The following is a 20,244-nucleotide window of genomic DNA, read 5'->3' as shown; positions in this document are numbered from 1 at the left end:
GGGACCCTTTGATTATTTTTTTAATGATTTTAGTTCTCTTGAAACTTTAATTATATCCTTGAATTGAGTTAACATATGTTTTTTCACATACCAAAATATCACCTGTCAAGTAATGCTGTAAATAAAAAGAAAGAATAGCATTATACTTATTTGAATGTTTTAAATCATGGAAGTTTATTCCATCAGTGTTAAGCAATAGCATATTTGTAATATACTATGGAACCGTTTATTTGGATGCCTACTGTTTGGAAGGTACAAAAACCTGAGATAAGAGTAATATTTAATCTCTTCTATATGAACCTTAAAAATTCTAGAACGTAGCGCAGTTACAATATACTGCGGAACATAGTTTATATGATATAATGACGGTTCTGTACCTGTACACAAAAAAAAAAAAGTGCGGAAAAAATTAAATTGAAAAAAATTGTCTTCATTCGGTAAGAAAAAAAGAAAAAAATTAGAAACATGTCCATAAAATTAATCTTGCTGATACTTATCTCTAGATTTTTAATCTAAATTCATTGCTTCGTCACTGTTTTCCTGTGATAAGCTTGCAACAGTATCCGGCACTTTTTGAAAAAAAAAAATTTGTTAAAATTTTGCTTAGAAGCATGCTGTTTTTCTCTATAAATTTATTTATAAGGAACTAAAGCTAATGATAAAGTTCTGCAAAAATTTAGACTCCTCTCAAAATTAGGATCCATGTCCAGAGCTTCTTGGCTAAGCTGATTTGCAAGTTTTAAAAACTCAGCTAGTCTCTTCGCAGTCAAATTTTTGTGTTCATCTTCTTCCTTTTTATCATTATTGTCATCTTCTTCACATTGCAAAAAATATATCGTCCACTGATAATTGTTCTCTATGAGATTCAAGGACTTGTGTAATATCTGCTTGTTCCAGTTCTTCAAATCCTTCTCTGCTAATCATTTTGCCAATTCTCACAATCTCAACTTTCTCCAACCTTTTGCACTGTGCTTCTTTAGTGCAGCTTTGTGACCACAGCTTTTTCCACACTGCATTCATTGTTGAATTCTGAACATTGTTGAATCTGCTCTTCACCCCACGCAAATTCAATATTTTTTACAGCATCAAGAATGTTATAATTCTGCCAATAATCTCAAATTGAAAGACTGCCTATTCCATCAGTAGCTTCTACCAATTGTAAAAAAGGTAAAGTTTAAAGGAAGCTGTAACACCTTGGTCCATCGACTGAATTAACGAACTTGTATTTTCTGGAAGAAAGATAACTTTCACATTTGGGTGCAGGATGACTGGGTGCATTGTCAAGAATGAACAAGATTTTGAATGCTATGTTCTTCTTCAGGCAATATCTTTGTTTCGATGCAAAAGCAATTTAAAAACCAATCCTCAAAGATTTTAGCTGTCATCCAGGCTTTTTTGCTCGATTTCAAATTAACTTTTTGGTAAGGAGCTTTTTGATATTCCTTTAAAAGCACGAGAATTTTGTGACGTATAAATTAGCAGCAGTTTACACTTAAAGTCACCCTCAGCTTTGCCACATAACAAAAGTGTTAACCTATCTTTTGCATCTTTGAAACCTGGGGCAGTTTTCTCTTCTCTTGAAATGAATGTTTGGCTTGGCATATGAACTGTTTGTACGCTTCCAAAATAAGCCAGTCTCATCAGCATTAAACACTTGACTTGCTAGATAGCCCTTAGTTGCAATAACATCCTTGAAAGTTTTCGGATACAAAGAAACAGCTTCCATATCTGCACTGGCTGCTCTTCACCCATTAATTTTAGATTGTGACGACTTTGATGTTTTTTAAAATTTTCAAACCAACCCTTACTGGCCTGAAAGACGTGTCTGCATTGGATGGATCGGCTTCTTGTTCTTGTAAGCGATTAAAAATTTGCAGAGCTTTGGCACGAATAACATCTGAAATAAGAGATATCTGAACTCTCCTCTGATTAAGATCTTTTATCCAGAAAGAAAGCAATTTTTCAGTTTTCTCTTTTAACGGATTTCTCACTTTTGTAGTACTTTTTGCAGCCAATCATGTGGAACATATAACCAAACTTTTAATTTTTTGAGCATTTTCCCTAATTCGTCGGATGCTAGGTTCATTTATGCTGTATTTCTTGGCCAATGTCACAACCTTTTTGCCATTTTCTAACTCCTTAGCGATTTTTAATTTTTCCTCTTAATTTAAAAATTTTTTTTTTTTTTTGTTGAATCAGCAAAATTAATGGTTACCAATTAAAACACTACGTTTTTCAAACCAGAAAAATATTCTATCTGAACAGCTAACATAGGATAACTGATGAAGAGGGTTCCCGAATAAGGAAGTTGTTTCAAAAATAACCAGACAAACACACCACCGTTTATTGCTATATTTTGGTTATAAGAATCAGTTTTGAACGCCTTTGTGATATTTTTCTAAAGCACATTTCTGGAGGTAACAACAATAAAACAATAAAAACAATTTGCACTTATCCGGTTTATTGGGCTTTTCTGTTAGTGCAATCTAATTATAAATGGGTAGTAAACTCAATCTTATTGCATTTGCAATAATACCGACAGCTGGAATTAGGTTGGATTCTGCATCATTATGGATAAGTGTATTTCTCCTTCAATCATATAAAAACCATAAATAAATTTTCAAAATCTACTCTTCATTCCTATTTTTGAAGCTTTGTAAACAAAAATCGCGCAGGTAGCGAAACTCGCTGTGCAGTCTAAAATTTTGGTAGTAAATACCTGACCACGCAATAGCGAAACAGCACAATAAAAAAAAACCGCATAAATCGAGGGGGGGGGGTGTGCGCATGCACATACACTGGGCACCTCCGTAGCCAGATGGGCAAGAGCAACAGTGCGTAGCACATGCTTCTTGATTAGACTGGGGTTCGAGGCCCATGACCACCAAATATGGAGGATGTGGAAAGGTCAGGGAATGACCACCGCATATCCCAAGAGCAATATGGCCTTAGTTGCTAATGCTCCTAAAAACCAAATAACAATAACAACACACACTGGTGTTCAAAGAAAGCACATCACCTAGGATTTTCACATTTCTAACCCTTTTTCGCAATGGTATGTTACATTAATGACTAGCATCACAAATAGAAATATAAACAAAAGATATTTATTAATAGTTAAGGCAAAGCTAAGTAATATTTGACAGGTACTCTCAAAATATTCTAAAATGAGCATTTGCAACCTTTATACAACAGTTTTGGTAAACACACACCACGGCTGAAATGTTATCAGAAGTCCTCAATTTGCTTCAGTTTATCATTTTAAATGGAAAACAAAATGAAAAGTTCACCAGGAGCAAACTAATATTTAGTTGAACCACTCTGGCCCTGATGACAGCAGCACACCGACAATTTCTGAAGATAATCAACTGATAGTTCGCAGTTCCAAACACAAATTATAGCTTCCTGAAGTTCACAAACGGTCTTTGATTTCTTTCTGGCAACTGCAGATTCCACACGATGACAACAGTTCTCTATAGGATTCAGGTCCGAGCTGTTTCCTGGCTAGCTAGGAGTTGTAATGGACCGTTCTTCCAACCATTTTTTCACCTGTAACAAATGTAAACACATTAATGTGGAGCCTCTAATGCAGAAATGAAGCTAAAGTAACTTACTTAAACTTTTTGCCTGATGACAAGGAGAAGAGTCATCCTGAAAGATGCAGTTACTTGGCAGGTTGAAATGGTCTCTAATGGTTGGCAGCAATTTGCCTTCCAATATAGCCAGGTATCCATTGGCATTTACCGAACCTTTTATAAACTGCAGGTGACCTACTCCGCGATACGAAATGTTCCCCCATATCATTTGGCTGGTAGGGAATTTCACTGTAGACACCATACAGTCTGGATGGTATTCTTCATCACGTCTACGGCGAATTGTTTGTCTCCCATCAGAACCATGCAGGTTGCATTTCTTCTCCTCCGAGAAAATAACTGACTTCCACTGCTCAGGGGTTCATTTGACATGCTCCTATGGAGCAATATGGCCTTAGTTGCTAATGCTCCTAAAAACTAACTAACATGAACATGACATGCTCCTTACACCAAATTAATCGGGTATTTTTCGTATTTTGTGTGAGAAGGGGCTTCTTCTTAGGACAACGGGCTACAAGTCCATTTTTAAAGAAGGAGCTTCTGACTGTTACTGCACTTGATACCACTCCTGTATATTCTTCCCATTCTCTTTTCTGCTCAGATGAAGAAGCTTTATGGTTTTTAAGGCATAAGCGCTTCAAAATGCGATTCTGTTTTGGCATAGAGACTCGTTTGCATCCAGTTTCTTTTTTTCCTATCAGCCAAACCAGTATTCTTGAGTTTGGAAAGAAATCTACTCACTGTCAACTGATTACAAGACACTGTATAAGCAATATGACGGGAAGAACATCCTTCCTCACGCAAAGCAACAACTTTCTTCGTGGTGTCAACTGCATGTAACTCGCCATCGTGACACAAGCAAAGCATGACTGCAACTCGTGCAGAGTGTGCTTATATAGCTGAAAGTAACAGCTGATGCAATATTACATCATCACCTATGCATGTCAATCTTATCTGATACAATCTTTAAGAAATATTGCCATATACTTAGGTTATTCGGACGACAATTACAATTTTAAGGGGGTGATGCACTTTCTTTGAACACCAGTGTATATATATTTTTCGCACACATCAGGGGGATGCAGTGGTGTGTAGTGTAAAGTTAAATACTAATGTTTAATAATAAGCTAAATAAGTAAGGATATAAAAGATTAAAACTAGGATTAGTGTGGACTTATGCGTGCATTTATGGTTTGTGTTGTTCCTCTCACACACTTGTACTCTCGTTCATTCTTCTAGCTTTCATGCCCGTCACCACCAAATATGGAGGATGCGGAAAGGTCGGCGGAGCAATATGGCCTTAGTTGCTAATGCTCCTAAAAACCAAATAACAACAACAACAACAACAACAACAGCGGAAAGGTCGGGGAATGACCACCACTTATCCCGGAGCAATATGGCCTTAGTTGCTAATGCTCCTAAAAACAAAACAACAGCTGGCTTTCATTTCATTTGTTCGCCTCTTGCTTTCTGCACTGCACTCTCTGGGCACCTCAACTTACTGTTATTCTTCAGTTGTGGTGCAGGCCTAGCTGTTTTTTCAGGGCAGGGGAGAAATGCAGTGATAGTGTTTGTGTTGTTAGTATATATAAAGTAATCTTGGTTTTTATTAACTTTGTATTCTTTCAGCCGATTACATTTGCTCTTTCAGTCATTCCCATTCACCATAACACTCATTCACTCTCTCTTTCCCTCGCGCTCAGTCACTTGCTCACATTGCTCTTTCAACCAATGCCCGGCCCATTCATTCCATCTCTCATTCTACATTGCATCCCATGGCTGCCTGTACATCTCCTCTCCCTTACATGGGTATTTGGTGTGAGGCCCCAGGTTCCTACACGTGGCAGGGTATTCTGGGGGATACTCAGGTCAATCCAGTTTTGTCACATCAGGTTTCTGTCAGGGTGCAGAGTACTGCTGTCCTGACAGGCGTGGCAGGAGATGGATAGTTTAACTATTGATTATTGTTTAATTGCTTGGGGGGGGCTTAATTGCTCTTCTTTGGATATTTCTGTGCATTTTGAATGCTTTCTGTGTGAAGGTTGCAAAGGCTTTATAAGTTTCCTCTTCTGTGATGAATAGATGTTCTTCTCCCCTGGGAAGGGGCCAATCTGTGCTATTAGCTGTGTTCTGGCATATGTCATAAATTATACATTCATATAGAATGTGTATCCAGTCTTCACTCTCACCACAGGTGCAGTTGGGGTCATCAGTCAGTCCCAAGGAGGTTAGTTTCGCCTTTAGGAAGCCATGGCCTATCAATATAAATGTGAAAAGTCCAGGGGCATACCACTTAGGCAGCTTTGGGCTAACCATTGCCACCCGTAACAGAAACCGGACCTCTGGTTTCCTGCTCCCAATTTGTTTGCCATAGCTCATTGAACTTTGTGGTTATTCTCTTTCTTTCAACTCTGATAGTGTTGGCTATCGCCAGAAAATCTGTGGGTGTGACCTTTTTAAATCTATAATAATACGATTCTCTTTTGGCTACTTCCAGGTAAAGTGGGAGAGCTCTGGCCAGGAGCTGTAGAACAGGTGTGCTAATTGTGTGACACTCTGGTAATAGTGAGAAGTATTGTCCTTTGTATTGATTCTAATTTATTCCTGTTTCTTACTATGGCCAAGCAGGTGAACCACACACTGGCTCCATGGGTGATAAAAGGTAGAAACATTGCAAGGTATATGATTGCTAGGGTCTTTCTTTTGAACGCCCAGTCTGCTCAACTGATCCTGGCAATCATACATGCCTAATTTTGAATCGAAGACTACTTATTCCAAGATATTTTAGTTCTGTTACTATTTTTATAGTGGTTGTGTTAATTTTGATTTGTGGACATCTTATATCCAAATTGCCTTTTAGAAGTATTTGGTTTTGTCAGGCAATATGTTGAGCATGTGCATTTGTGCCCACTCCTGCAGCTGCAAGAGGGCAGCATTTGATCTTTGCTATACAACCACTCGCATGTTACCTTTAACAAGGAAAATCATATCATCTGCAAAGGCCAGGCTTTCCACAGGGCCCAGATCCAAGGCCAAAAATTCATCCGGAACAGTGTTCCAGAAGAAAGGGCCAAGGTTTGAACCATGCAGTTTGAAACCTTTATTCAGAGTGCATGTCAATTCCTGGAACCTTGTGCTTACTGTACACTTCTGTCTGTAAGGTAGTTGTGCATTACCTTATAGAGGTTTTTGTGGGTTTGCCTGGTAGAGTCTCCTAAGAACAGTAGGCCACCAGAGTGAGTCAGTAGAGATTGCCAGCATGTATTTCTCCTCTGAGTTTTTAACTGTTGTCAGTATATGTTGTATGGCATCCTCCGTAGAGTTGCCCTGCTTAAAACCATATTGGAATATAAACTTGCTTCTGTGTAGCATTGAGCTAATGTGCTATGTATTAGTTTTTCTTATATTTTCCCCTAGTATAGGGAGTAAGGCTATTGTCTATATGGTTTGGGATCAGTAGGGGGTTTCTCGGGATTTTTTAGAAATAATCTTAACACGGCTTTTTTCCATATTTTTGGGAATATACCTTCCATACAGTTATTATATAGTGCTATTAATTTGTCTGGTGCTGTTTCCGCTAATTTTTTGATAAACAATAAATGCCCAGGTCAAAACCTGGGCATTTATTGTTTTTGGTTTTAGATAGTGCTATTTCTAAGTTTTGTATAGTAAACAGAGGTTCAATATTGGCATTGTCGTATTCTGTGTTTTCTTTTATAATGTCTAGCTGGGTGGGGGAATGATCCCCAGTTTCAGTCTTAACAATACTGTCTAGGATGTTATTTGCAGAATCCACCCAACATAGGGTTGGGATTCCATTTGGTTTGACAGTAGTTTCTAAGACATCTCCTCTTGGCAGCTTGTTGGTCACCATTCTGTAGACAACTCCTCAAGGGTCATTGTTTCCAGTAGTTCCTACCAAGTGCCTCCAGCATTCCTTTTTCTTGTCTCTTATGAGGGCTGTATACTGATTCCTGAGAGATTCTATAAGAATCTCCCAGTGCATCCTTCATTTTGTGGCCAAGATGTTTTGGCTCTTTGAAAATTTCTCCTCGCCTGGTGCATCCTTCTCCTGAGTATAATCAGTTCAGGGCACCACCAGGGCACTGCCTGCTTCCTCAGATTTTTCCATGGGATAGACAGGTTTGATGTTTTTGTTAGGATGTTTGTCATAGTGAGTGCTTTCTCGTCCGGGCTACCGTTGTTGTTCGATCTAAACCATTCATTTTCCTGTTTTTGCAGCTCAGCTGCTGTGAGTTCTGTAAAGATCTGCCGGTTTGCTTTTTTTATATTCAACCTTTTGATATCTAATAAAGATTGTTGGCCTGTTTATACCTGCCTGTTGAGCTTAAAGGTGATAGCTGTATGATCTGATGTGGTCCAGGCTGGCTGGACACACTAGTCTGTATCCAGAATTTAAAACAAATACACCAACCGTTTAACTATAGTGGTTTAATACTGAATGTACCAAACGATACTACACTGTAAAATAATATATGCAAAAAACTGATTTACAAAATAAAATTTGCGATAAAACATTGACTGAAGCTTTCGGGGGCTTCCGCCTCCTTTCTCAACAACAATGATGTTTAAGCAACACATCCTTAAGTAACAGGCTCACAGCACACGTGGCTGACCAGGCGCATACTCAATATTTCTTCCATGTGAACCAGAACCAGAAGCGGCTCGGGAGCGTGGAAATATAAAACGCTCGTCTTTTGCCAGGACCATGGCTTCCAGCAGGGGGTGAAATCGAACATCCCTATCCCTATTCATACTATTGTTCTCAGACGAGCCTATCCACAAACTCTCCAGCCACTTACGGTCCCAGAACCTATGCGCCCTGTCAAGGATGACAGCATTCACAGGGGGAGACCTGATGATGTTTCTCCCAGTAATGCTCAGCAATGGCGGACTTATTGAACTATGCGGTCTGTATAGCTCGCATGTGCTCCCCCAGACAGTCTTTTAATCACCGTCCTGTCTCCCCCACAAACAATAAGAATTTGTTTTATATTCTGGATATGTACTCTCCCAACCTTAGAGGCCTTTTTGAAGACACTAGTCTGTAATTTTGTAGTCTATTGAATTTGTGGCAAGAGTAACATCAATGGCACTCTCCCCATGGAAAAAGTTGGCAGGTGATTTGAGTCAACCTGAGTACTATTCCCACCACTATGGTATGTAATAAGATGTTGCTCTCTCTCTCTCTTCTTCTCTTCTTTTACTGGGCATAAGCTATCCACAATCCATGAGCCATAGCCATCTCCAGGATTCTTTCCCCATCTGCGCTGCATTCACCCCGTCCAAAGCTGCCATAGACTCCGGGTAGCCTTGGATTCTTGGGAAATGTTTAAAAATTACATCCAACATAATAGCAGAGTTTTCTCCATACAAAAACTCAACAATATTGTGGTATGCAATGTTTGCCGCAATTTTCTGTGTATATAAGTACTGTGTTGTGTGAGAATTGCAGCAATTTATCAATCGTGTTAGAGCAAAACTGTGTTGTAGAAGTACCATGTTATATGGGGATTGCCTGTTTATTCAAATTTATTATTATTATTAGCTATATGGTGCAAGGAAGCCTGAGGCTTATGCTGCACCAGCCAAAAAAATTTTTTGAATTACCCTGAGAGAGAGAGAGAAACAAGAGTCAGAAATAGAAGGGAATCACCAAGAAAGAAAAGAATGATGATATCAAGCCCATATTCACCAGATGTGAGCACCTGGATTTAGCAGCATACTGGCAGAATAATAGCTAGCCCGACAGATAGCAGTGAAGCAAATAGTGCAGAAACTGAGAGCCAACCAAAAATTACAAGTGGGATGAGAAGTATTTGAGCTATTTACCAGTGAAAAAGAAAATATTTAAATAATTAAGCAGTGAAAAAGAAGGCTTATGCTGAATTAAGGAAAAAGGAAGTAAGAGTAAGGATAGCAATGGAACCTCGATTTTCCTCAAATTACTCTAATAGAACTTGTATAAAATTTAGAGTTAACAATCAGAAAGTAAAAGGCAAAGAAAAATAGCTTCTAATAAAGGGAGCATGACTGCCTCTCCTTTTAGTAGGAATCATGGCAGTTCAATAGGCAGTTAAGTCCTGATACTGTCAAAAGATGTCCAAATTTTGAACGTAGAAAAAATTAAAATAAAAAGTTTATATTATTATAAACTTCTTATTTTAATATATATTAATTAATTTATATTATTGTGCCATTTATTAACTGCAATAATAAATGCTTTGTTGAGATGTTCAGAGATAAATTTAGATGGAAGGCCATTCTTAATCAGATGATTAAGACTCAGCTTAATCAGCTCTTAAGTCTCTTAATGATTCTATAATATTATTGATGTTATTACATATTTTTAGCAATCTAAAGCTCTGCGAAATAATGATATTGCTGTGAATTCTTTTTGAAATGCCAGTGTTAAGCTAATGGTTTCAAAATTAATCTTTGTTTGTCCTGTAACAGATAGGTTTTGCTAATGATTGGATGTAATGAATGTTACTAGCCCTCGTCAACATACCATTCAGTGTATCCTGTTATCAGTAATTTTCCTAATCATCATTATTTTACTTCTATATTTTTGTTTTATTAATATTTATTTGTTTATTTATAGGGTTAACAGATTAAATCAATTCAGGCTATCTTAGCCTTTATATGTTATTTTGGCCTCATTGCTCACTTTGAATACTTTTATACTGCATACTTTTATTCTAAATCCTTATGCTAATTTCTTATCTTACATCTCTGTTCACCTAAAGGCTCTTTTGGAATGCTTTTTTACATACTGTATTGTGCTTTATACACCCTTAGCATTAGTACATGCAAGGAAGCAAGTTTATACAGAATCAGCCAGAAAAAAAAAAAAGTGGTGTGTGTGTGTGTGCCGAGCACATGCAGTAGATGGTTTTATATGAAACATTCTTCGTGTTTCTTTAGGTATTTTGATTTCTATATATTGCTTACGAAATAAAATAGCTTTTGTATTGTAAATATTTTATTGATCATTTACAAATTTCCATAATTTCAGGTGGATGACAAGGTGCAATGGATTTATGATAACTGAAGTAAGAGACTTATACTTGTGATTGCAATGTATCTAAATGTCTCTGGTAAACGGTGTCGATTGAGGTACCCAATCTTGTAGTTAAAATTGAAGGATTAGTGTTTAGAATTAGATTGAATGTTTCTTTCAGAAACTTTAATAACGGTTTAGTTTCTTCCAATTCGAAGTTAACATTGAAATTGCCACTTATGATAATGGGTATTTTAGGTAATTTTTTTTTAACAGTGCTGCACCTTGAATTGAGTACGGTAGCAAAATGAAATGAATGAAGTCAACGATATATGGTTCCTGTGCTTCATGGTCTGTTTGTGCAACCCATAGACGTCTTATGTGACTGATTCCACTTTCTCCTCTGCAGCACTGAGGATTCCATGGTTGTACTTGGCGGAATTATTTTGTTTTGCTGGACTTGAATATTTGCAAAACAATGGAAATTTATAAGATAATGTGTCAAGATAATGATGACCCTGACGAAGCATGCATTAATGACTTCATAGCCTTATTATGCAACTGCGAGAAGACCCCTTTCAAGACTTTTACAATCATCTAGACAGCAAGATGAATGAGGATCTACAACTCAGCTGACTTGGTGCAATTACAAAGAAATACGAAAACTTAATGACTAATGAGGAATTTTGTAACTTAACGAGAATGGCCAATGACAGCAAAAGATTCTGCTCGTGCATGTAATTTGGAGTCTGTTATCTCCTAATCGCTAACCGATTCAGATATTGACTCGTTGAGCTGGTTGCAGCAAAACATTTGTGATTCACCTCTTCATGGAAATATACAACCACTTCAGCAATACAGATGGGTATTGTAATGCCTATATTACATGCGCTTCAACTGGTAAGGCTGCTCTTGTGATATATGGAAATACTACACACGACCCTCAAGATATCCACTTCAAGAAATCTACTTCTGTCGGTGGAAGTAGCACAGTGATACAGATTGCTGTTTAAATATGCCAGAGTGCTAATAATCGGCGAAGTCAGTATGATCAGTGTCGAACTGTTATTGCAAAGAGGCTAAAACAGATAACCAGAGATGTTGAAATGAGCTCTGGTGGGTAGGACATGTTCCTAATCAGGGACTTACACCAGCTGTCTCCAGTTCAAGCAGTTCGCTGGCACCACTCTCTGGTGCAGCCTCAAATACTATGAGCTCGATCGAGTTATGCACCAATCAGACGTCGCATTCGTCTCTGTGTTAACCAAAATCAGTAACTGAGCTAAATTAGATCAGAATGAACAAGATCTTATCGTGTTCTTGCTCATTCTGATCTAATATCATGGCCATTATTCTGTAACTTGTACATTAGCTGATGCAAGCAAGGCTAGCCTATTTCAAGAGCATTGTAGGTCAAGCATCAAGAGCATTTACTGAGCTGTTTAATCATAGCAAATAGATCGCGCTTATGTTGAGCCCAGTAGTAGGTCGAGTTTGGAATTGTTCTTAGGAAGGCCAAATTGCTTTTGATGCAGCTGTTAGTGTATTCTTTGGATTGAACTTGCTCACGGGTCAGTTTAGTATCTTTACCTATATATTTGAAAACCATGGTCAAAATCTCTCGTTCTCAATCTCATTATCTTCGTTGCTATGTAAAGGAGATGATTTATAGGAGATGAGATCGTCTGAGCTCGCTTGTTGCTGTCATGAACAGAGTCACGTGTAAATTCTCTCTGAACGTTCTGAATTGTCCAAGATAAATGGTGGGAAAGGACAGTCCTCTGCTTACTCATAAAACAGTAAACTCATTGTTACTGTAGTTTCTCCTGGGACAATTCTAAGATATTTATTGTCGCTCCACAACGTTTGATGTTGGCAGTGAGACTTTCCACGATTGGAACCGCTTTGCTTATGTCGTCTTTAGCCAAATTAATTTCCATGGGACGGTCATCAAAGAATGACTGATCTATCATGATTTTATACAATCAATAGAGTGCTTTGTTGAATGAAGCCACACTTTAATCACTTGATTTCTTAGTAACCCCATCAAATTGCTGGACTTGTGTATTTTCCCGTGTTTTATATGCATATTTATGCAATGATCATCATCAGTCTCCCTTGGCAAGCGATTGTTGATCAAAAATGTGAAATTTTTGATCAACAATCGCTTTTGAGATGTGAAAACTTCTATAGCGGCACCTAACAATAGAATGTAACGAAAATGCAAGACATAAAAAGAAATTGTTGACAGATATATGTATTGTTCCAATCATGTGACAAATATTTGTATTTTTTCAATCATCCTATTCAGCAAATGGCTACAATCAAATGGGCGATTAGCTTGGATTTCGCCAACCTCTTCCAAGCCAAGGATGTTTTCACATAAAATAAAACATCTTTCGGGCGTACAAGGTACACAGGCTTTTTTTTTTTTTTCCCCTTCTAATGCTGTTTGATGAAATTCAAATGAATGCCGTTTGAATTTTGTAAATTTGCGAAAAATGCACCACGTGCTCAAATCACACTACTAGTGAGTGATCGGCACACTGTAGTGTGGGAAGTGCCTCTGACGGAAGCCGTGGATGATATCACTTCCGTGATGCATTTTTCTTGACCGATCAGATTTACTCGGTTGTGGTAAATCTGATTTTAGAATTTTTGGAAGTCATTTGTATTTATTTTTAATTTATAGACACAATGCCTTCCACTCATCGTTCAATGGAGTGTTGATGTATTTTGGTGATGGGTTTAGAGCTCTCGGATAACTGATGCCGTGTACATTGGATTGCTAATCGTTTGCCTCAAAGGGTAGAATTCATTTCATTATTTTAATATTTGTTTAAATTCAAGGAGTGTGTTAGTGAAGAAACGTCCCACATGCATATATGGAAGTAATTCCTCCCGTTTTGAAAATTGATCAATAACGTGGGACATACTGAGCCTTGTTGCTCTTTTGTTTACTAACTATTTGTAAATTTCTGGGAAAAGATTCATAGTTTTATTAATAAGCTTATTCCAACCATTATATATCTTCTACTTTTTTTTATAACATTTATGGAAAACAATTCATCGTTTTACTAATCTTTTTCCCGCTGTTGGTTATATACCATAACTATTAAATTTTTTTTGTAAAATTTGTGGAAAAGATTCTGGTTTTCCTTTTACTAATAGACTTACTATTTTTAACGATTTTCAAACCATAATATATTATGATTTTAAATACATCCTTGGTGTATTTTGATACAGATCTACTAATGAAATCATGCTCAGTAATATTTCTTGATATGAATAGGTTGCAATGATAATTTTTATTTAATAATTAGACAAGTTAGGGAGGAACTTGGTTTTGATGGTTAAAGACATTTAAGCTTTTGAAGTATGACATTGTCTTACATTACTCCATTTTTATTTTTTAGATAAAAACTCTCCCAACAAAAATAAATCAGTGAAACTAAAGAAGAATAATGTAAGTGGTATAAAAAAATCATCATGTGAGAAATGTAAAGGTTATCAGTCCAGAAAAAAAATGTATGTTTCATGTCTCCATAGTATTACAGATTTAAAGAAGATTTGTTATGATTATGGACTTAATTTTGAAACTATGAGGTATCCTTCTGATATTGATTAAATTTTATTTTAGATTTAATCAAAGTGATTAACTACCAAAATTTTCTACTTAGCATTTGTACAAATGATTAGTTGGAAAATCCAAAGAGGAAACTTTATTTTAACTGTGAATATAATATAATTTTTCTATAAATTGCATGTTAAAGTAATTATTTTTTAATCAGTATATGAATAAAATGATAGTACTACTTGCACCCAATAAAAACTATTTCTTATCTTTCTCGTGATCTGTATCATTTATTATATATTATGTGCTCAGTTAATGAATAGTAATTATTAACTGCTAACTATATATGAATCCTTGGGCGCCTCCGTAGCCAGGTGGGAAGGAGCAGCAGCAGTGCGTAGCACACGCTTCTTGATTTAGACCGGGATTCGAGCCCGTCACCACCAAATACAGAGGATGCGGAAAGGTCAGGGAATGACCACCGCATATCCCCGGAACAATATGGCCTTAGTTGCTAATGCTCCTAAAAACCAAATAACAAAACAACATATGAATCCTTAATTTTCTACACAATACTATATATTGAACTGTTAAAATACAATTTTATTACAAAAGTGAGATTCAGGTGCAGAGATAGGTAGCATAATTTTATTTATTAGTTAAAAAAAATTAAGCTAAACTCCTCAAGTGTAACTTTTTTAATATAATGCCAGTATTAAAAATTGGCATTGTTTTTAATATTCTAGTTGCATATTTGCTAGCTTCATACAGCTTTAAAATTTGATGGCAATCTCAGTTTGGCATTTTCCATTGAAGTTGTTGCTAATCATGAAGAAAAATCTGTATTAATAAAAAATATTAATCTTTCCTTTATAACAAAACTATTTTAAAAAAATTAAATATATTAAATCTCCAAATCTGAATGCTATATATCAGTGGTTCTCAAACTACTGAGATCCATGGACCCTTTCAAAAATCAAAAAAGGTTTGCGACTCCTATATATATATATATATATATATATATATATATATATATGTGTGTGTGTGTGTGTGTGAACACTGGGTTTTCTGAAAAGAAAATTCAAAGTTTTATGTTTAAAACAACTTTATTCTTATTTTTACCTAAATATATAATAATAACTTTATCATCAATTTGATATATATAGAACAAATAATTTGACACGTTCCAGAGGGTCCATTTCACGGGCAGGTATAAGGGACATTTATAGAGGTTGTATAAGAATTACCAAAAAGGTTGCATAACAGGGGCCGATAAAAGATGCTCGAAAATATGGTCACATGACATTAGTATACCGTATGATCCCCTGCAATGACTAAACAGCCTTATACTGGTGAATTGTGCTTAATATAAGGGTGTCTATAAGATTCTGTGGCAATAAATCCCATCCTTCCACCAGCACAGACCTTAGCTGATGGCATGCAATGCAACGCCCAAGGGCGTCCCACACAGGTTTGATTGGATTTAAGTCTGGTGATCGTGCTGGCCATGGAAATCATTGCATATCTTCAGTTTTAAGATATTCTTCCACCACTTTAGCTCTATTTACAATGGTCTTGTCATACATGAAAAGAAAATCTGGGCCAATCGCACTCCTAAAATGTTGTAGAGTTCGAGGAGCTGATCTCGGTACCTCTGCACAGTTGCAGTACCCCTATTAAAAACACAGAGAGGTGTGGCTGTTGATCATTATTCCGCCCCACACAAGAACAGCATCTCCACTGTAAGTTGGAGGGATGATACTGCATTCCTCGTCTCCAGTTGAAATAAATTCTAGAATCTGTTTGTAGGCTAAAACAGGACTTGTCAGAGAACAGAACTGTATCCTATTTGTTAGGGCACCAAGTCACATGTTCATGGCACCAGTTACAACGAGCTCTGCAGTGGTTTGAGGTTATTGGAATACAGACATACAAACCAGTGGCTTCCTTGCAGCGTCCACTTGAATTAAGCATTCTTACAGTTCGAAATATTTTCACCTGCAGCAACCTCAAAAGACAGTTGATGACAGGGCATTGTTAGGGGTTTGTCTTGACGTTAGAGCCAGATAGCAGTCTGTTCTGGCTGGTGTAGTCCTCGGGCAACCTTGACCAGCTCTTCTTATAATGGTTCCTGTCTCTTTAAACTGCTTCATTAGTACTGAGACAACACTGCATTACACATTAAGCCAATGTGCCACCTCTGCCTGCAACTTCCCAGCTGCGGAAATTTGTTGAATGGTCCACCAACTCAAAGAATCATCTAAATGACAATGACTTGTCATTCTGAGTACTGGAGATGTGGCTATCCCACTGAGAAAACAAAAACAGCAATGAAGTGACGTGATCACAACCTGTTTTTATAGACATTAATAATTTGCATAATGTGTGGCTCTGTAAGGTGAAGATCAATTTCTGTTAGACACTTGGAATTTGCATGCCTGGATGCGTATTATATCAAATATTCACCTTCAGTGATACTGTTCACAATGAAATATTTTTGAAAAGCATTTTGTTCTGTTAATTTTGTCAAGCAATGTATCGTGGCATTTAACTTTATTTTATATTATTATTAGTATTGACAAAATGATTCATGAAAACAAGCTTATGTAGCTCCAGCCAAAATATAAATAAAATAAATCAAATTTAAATTTAAAAAAAATAAATAAAGAAAGAGTGTGGCCCTCCCTCCTTTCATTTACCTGTTTATTTCAAATATATTTGCAGTCTCTCTTAGTTTTAGATAAACTTTCAACTTCCACAAGAGTTCATTAACCTTTAAAGACATTTAAGCACCTTGATCAGCTCACCCTATAGATACCTACTTTCAAAATCCTGTATCTTTCTTTTCTCTCCTGAGAAAAATACCCCTTTGTTCCCTTAACCACTATTCTTATCACTCTACTCTGTACCTTTTCTATATCTTTTCCTAAAATGGGATCGACAAGCCTGTATGCATTGTCTTATGGGATAATTTCCTCCTCATCTTTGCTGGAATCATCGATATAACCCCATAAGCTATACCAGCAACCTGTCTACACTGTTCAGAAAATGTCATATCAGATTGTATGGTTACTCCCAAATCTTTTACAGCCACCCTCATGCAAGACTTTGCATATTCCATTATTATTATTAGCTATAGGGTGCAAGGAAGCCTGAGGCTTATGCTGCACCAGCCGTTTATAACTACTCTCTGTGTCCTACCTCTTAACCATCCCTTTAACCATGCTAGTGACTTTCCTTTAATGCCATATTGCTTCAATTTATACAGTTGTTCATGTGAGACTGTATCCAAAGCTTTTCTGAAATCTAAATGTCAAAATTATTCTACTGGTAATGATTAGATTAGATTAGATCAGACACGTTTGGGACTGAAAAAAAAGTGTATTGATTTCCTTTCAATTCCATATCTGAGCTTATGATTGTGAATTGCATCTTTAAGACTCCATAATCTTCCCTTTCATTGAAATCAAACCTGCAGGTCTGTAGTTGTCAATTTCATCCTTTGAGCTACCTTTGTGAATAGGAGAGATGTTTGCAAATCTCCAGTCTATAGGGATATCACCTGAATCCAAGGATGTTCTTTGATTATAACAGCGTAAAGTTTGCTTACATCTTTTGCTACTTCCTTCAGTATAATTAGATAGTTTCTGTGGTATCTTATTCACTTTTAATTGTAATAACTTTGCTCCTAGTCCCTTTTTATTATAAAATCATTTAACTTATCAGTAACCAGTTCAGGATAATTGATACTATTGCTGATACTAATGGAAGTTGATAGCTTAAATAAATTCAAGGAGGAACTGGACAAACGTTCAGAGGGAATGGATGTGTGAAATGTTTTTTTTTTTTTTTTTTTGACGTGAATAACATCTGTGCTGGGGGTACCCTATGCCACTCAGGCTGTTACGAAAAGTGACACGTCTAACCGCTGTTATATCTCCAAAAATAATAGACAATAGTATAAACAATTTATACTTATTTTGTCAGGTATATAATGCCGTTGATGAATATGCAAGAAAAAATTTGAAATTTTAAAATTTAATATCATTTTTTTTTTTCGAAAAAAAAAAGTTCACATTTGATTATATTAATTTGATTATATAAAGTTCACATTTGGTCATTTGCCGTTGTGCCTTCGTTACTTTCACTCTCAATAACTTCTAAACTATGATTGATAGACATAAACAGTAAGTGACAAAATTGTTCAGTAGGAAACATAGTTTTTGCATCTATAAATAGTTTTGATGTAGCTGTTATGGTTCCCGAGTAATAGTGATGCAAATTTGAGAGTATTGAAAAATTCGAGCATATTCAAGTTTGTTTTTGCAATATCTTGAAACCTATAAATGTTAGACAAAAACAGTAAGGAACAAAATTGTTGCCCTTTGAGAGCTCTACAAGGATATATAACTAGATTTCAAATCGTGTTTTTAGTTTTCGAGAGTTGAACAATCTGTTAAAGTAATTTTTGTTCAGCTACTTCACATTTGTCGAGCAGTGTGATTGTGTTTCATTTAGTTAAGTTGTGATGGCAAAAGTTACATCAGCTGAACGTGTTCAAAGATTACATCACAAATCTAACGTTGAAAAGCAAGCACCAAAGTCGGCAGTGGAATGCAAGAGAGAGAGAGAGTAGTCTAGATTCACATTTCTGTCCAATTTCCCTCTCTTTCTTTCACAATATAACTTCGAACGCTGGGCTTTAGATTTTGGCATGCGTTGTGCTTGTTGCGTGCAGTGATGCAACAAGTACAAAGCATGCACCCAAGAAAAGTCAGTTGTACAAAACAAGTGCGGTGACACAACAAGTTGCATATAATTGAGCAACAAAATTGTTGCCCTTCGAGAGCTCTACAAGGATATATAACTAGATTTCATATCGGGTTTTTAGTTTTTGAGAGTTGACCAACTCGTTAAAGTAACTACTTCATTCAGTTACTTTGCATTTGTCGAGCAGTGCGGTTGTGTTTCATTTAGTAAGTTATGATGATATGTACGCCACATATTATCATTGCCATGGATGCAGACTCACTACGGCAAATGACTGATACAGATATTTGTGGAGCTGAAGTTGAAATAAATGGACAGAAGACTTTGCTTGTAACATTCTACATCTCACCTAATTCAACGCTAGAGCAAATTAAAGTTTTCTTAATATGCAATCTAGTGATTTATATGGCAAAGTTTGGTTGTTGTTTTTAATTGGTTTTTCGGAGCATTAGCAACTAAGGTCATATTGCTCCAGGGATATGCGGTGGTCATTCCCTGACCTTTCCACATCCTCGTATTTGGTGGTCACGGGCCGAAGTTTGGAGACATACCTAAAGTTGTAAGTAAATTCAACTTTCAAAAGATCCCAATAATTTTAGTGGGTGATTTCAACATAGATGTTAATAAACCTGAAAATGCTCCATTCCTTGACTTCATGGAATCAACATTTGATCTTAAACTCGCATCATACAAAATCTACTATACATAGTCAACCATGTATCGACTTGGTCTTCAGTTGCAGTGTTAATAGTTTGAATTGTTTCAACTATGTATCCTACTTTAGTTACCACAAACCTTTATTGTTTATTGTAAATTAAAGTACCGAATAAAATAAAACTGATTTTATTAAGCTTAAATTGTATTTTTTTCATTTCAAATGATGTTATTATTTATTTATTATTATTTTTTTGTTATTCACAGATCCATTTTCGGCTCCATGGAGCCAACGTCTTTTTTTTTTTTTTTTTTTGGGCTGATGCTACATAAGCTTGCTTTCTTGTATCATATGCCTCTACTAATGCTAAGTGAAAAAATCCTTGTTTCTGTTCTTTGCTCTCTCTCTCTCTCTCTCTCTCTCTCTCAGTAAGGACCTCTCTGATGTTAATTATAGCCTAATGACTGCTAATTACTGTCTTACTAATTTAATATTAAAAATAGCAAGAGCTTCTTTCAAGTAACTTATCTCATCATTGGACTGTGCTTCTTCAGAAATGAAAGGATGGACTAAACTCTCAGCACACATAAAAACAATAGTTTGCATTCCCAAAAGTTGGACAATGCAG

The 20,244-nt window shown here is 36.4% G+C and overlaps 1 protein-coding gene across 1 annotated transcript in view; it reads left to right on the top strand.

Moving 5' to 3' along the window:
* The window catches only part of LOC150087339 (uncharacterized), a 353,008-nt gene that overhangs the window by 273,081 nt on the left and 59,683 nt on the right, over nucleotides 1-20,244 (top strand). Inside the window, exon 18 of the mRNA XM_090372447.1 lies at nucleotides 14,034-14,223. Coding sequence (XP_090228573.1) covers nucleotides 14,034-14,223 — 190 coding nt within the window. The remainder of the gene's footprint in view (nucleotides 1-14,033; nucleotides 14,224-20,244) is intronic.

The sequence above is a fragment of the Mastigoproctus giganteus genome, chromosome 4, assembly GCF_048544385.1.
Source record: "Mastigoproctus giganteus isolate SK-2022 chromosome 4, ASM4854438v1, whole genome shotgun sequence".
NCBI lineage: Eukaryota > Metazoa > Arthropoda > Arachnida > Uropygi > Thelyphonidae > Mastigoproctus > Mastigoproctus giganteus.
This window is presented reverse-complemented; position numbering and strand designations above follow the sequence as displayed.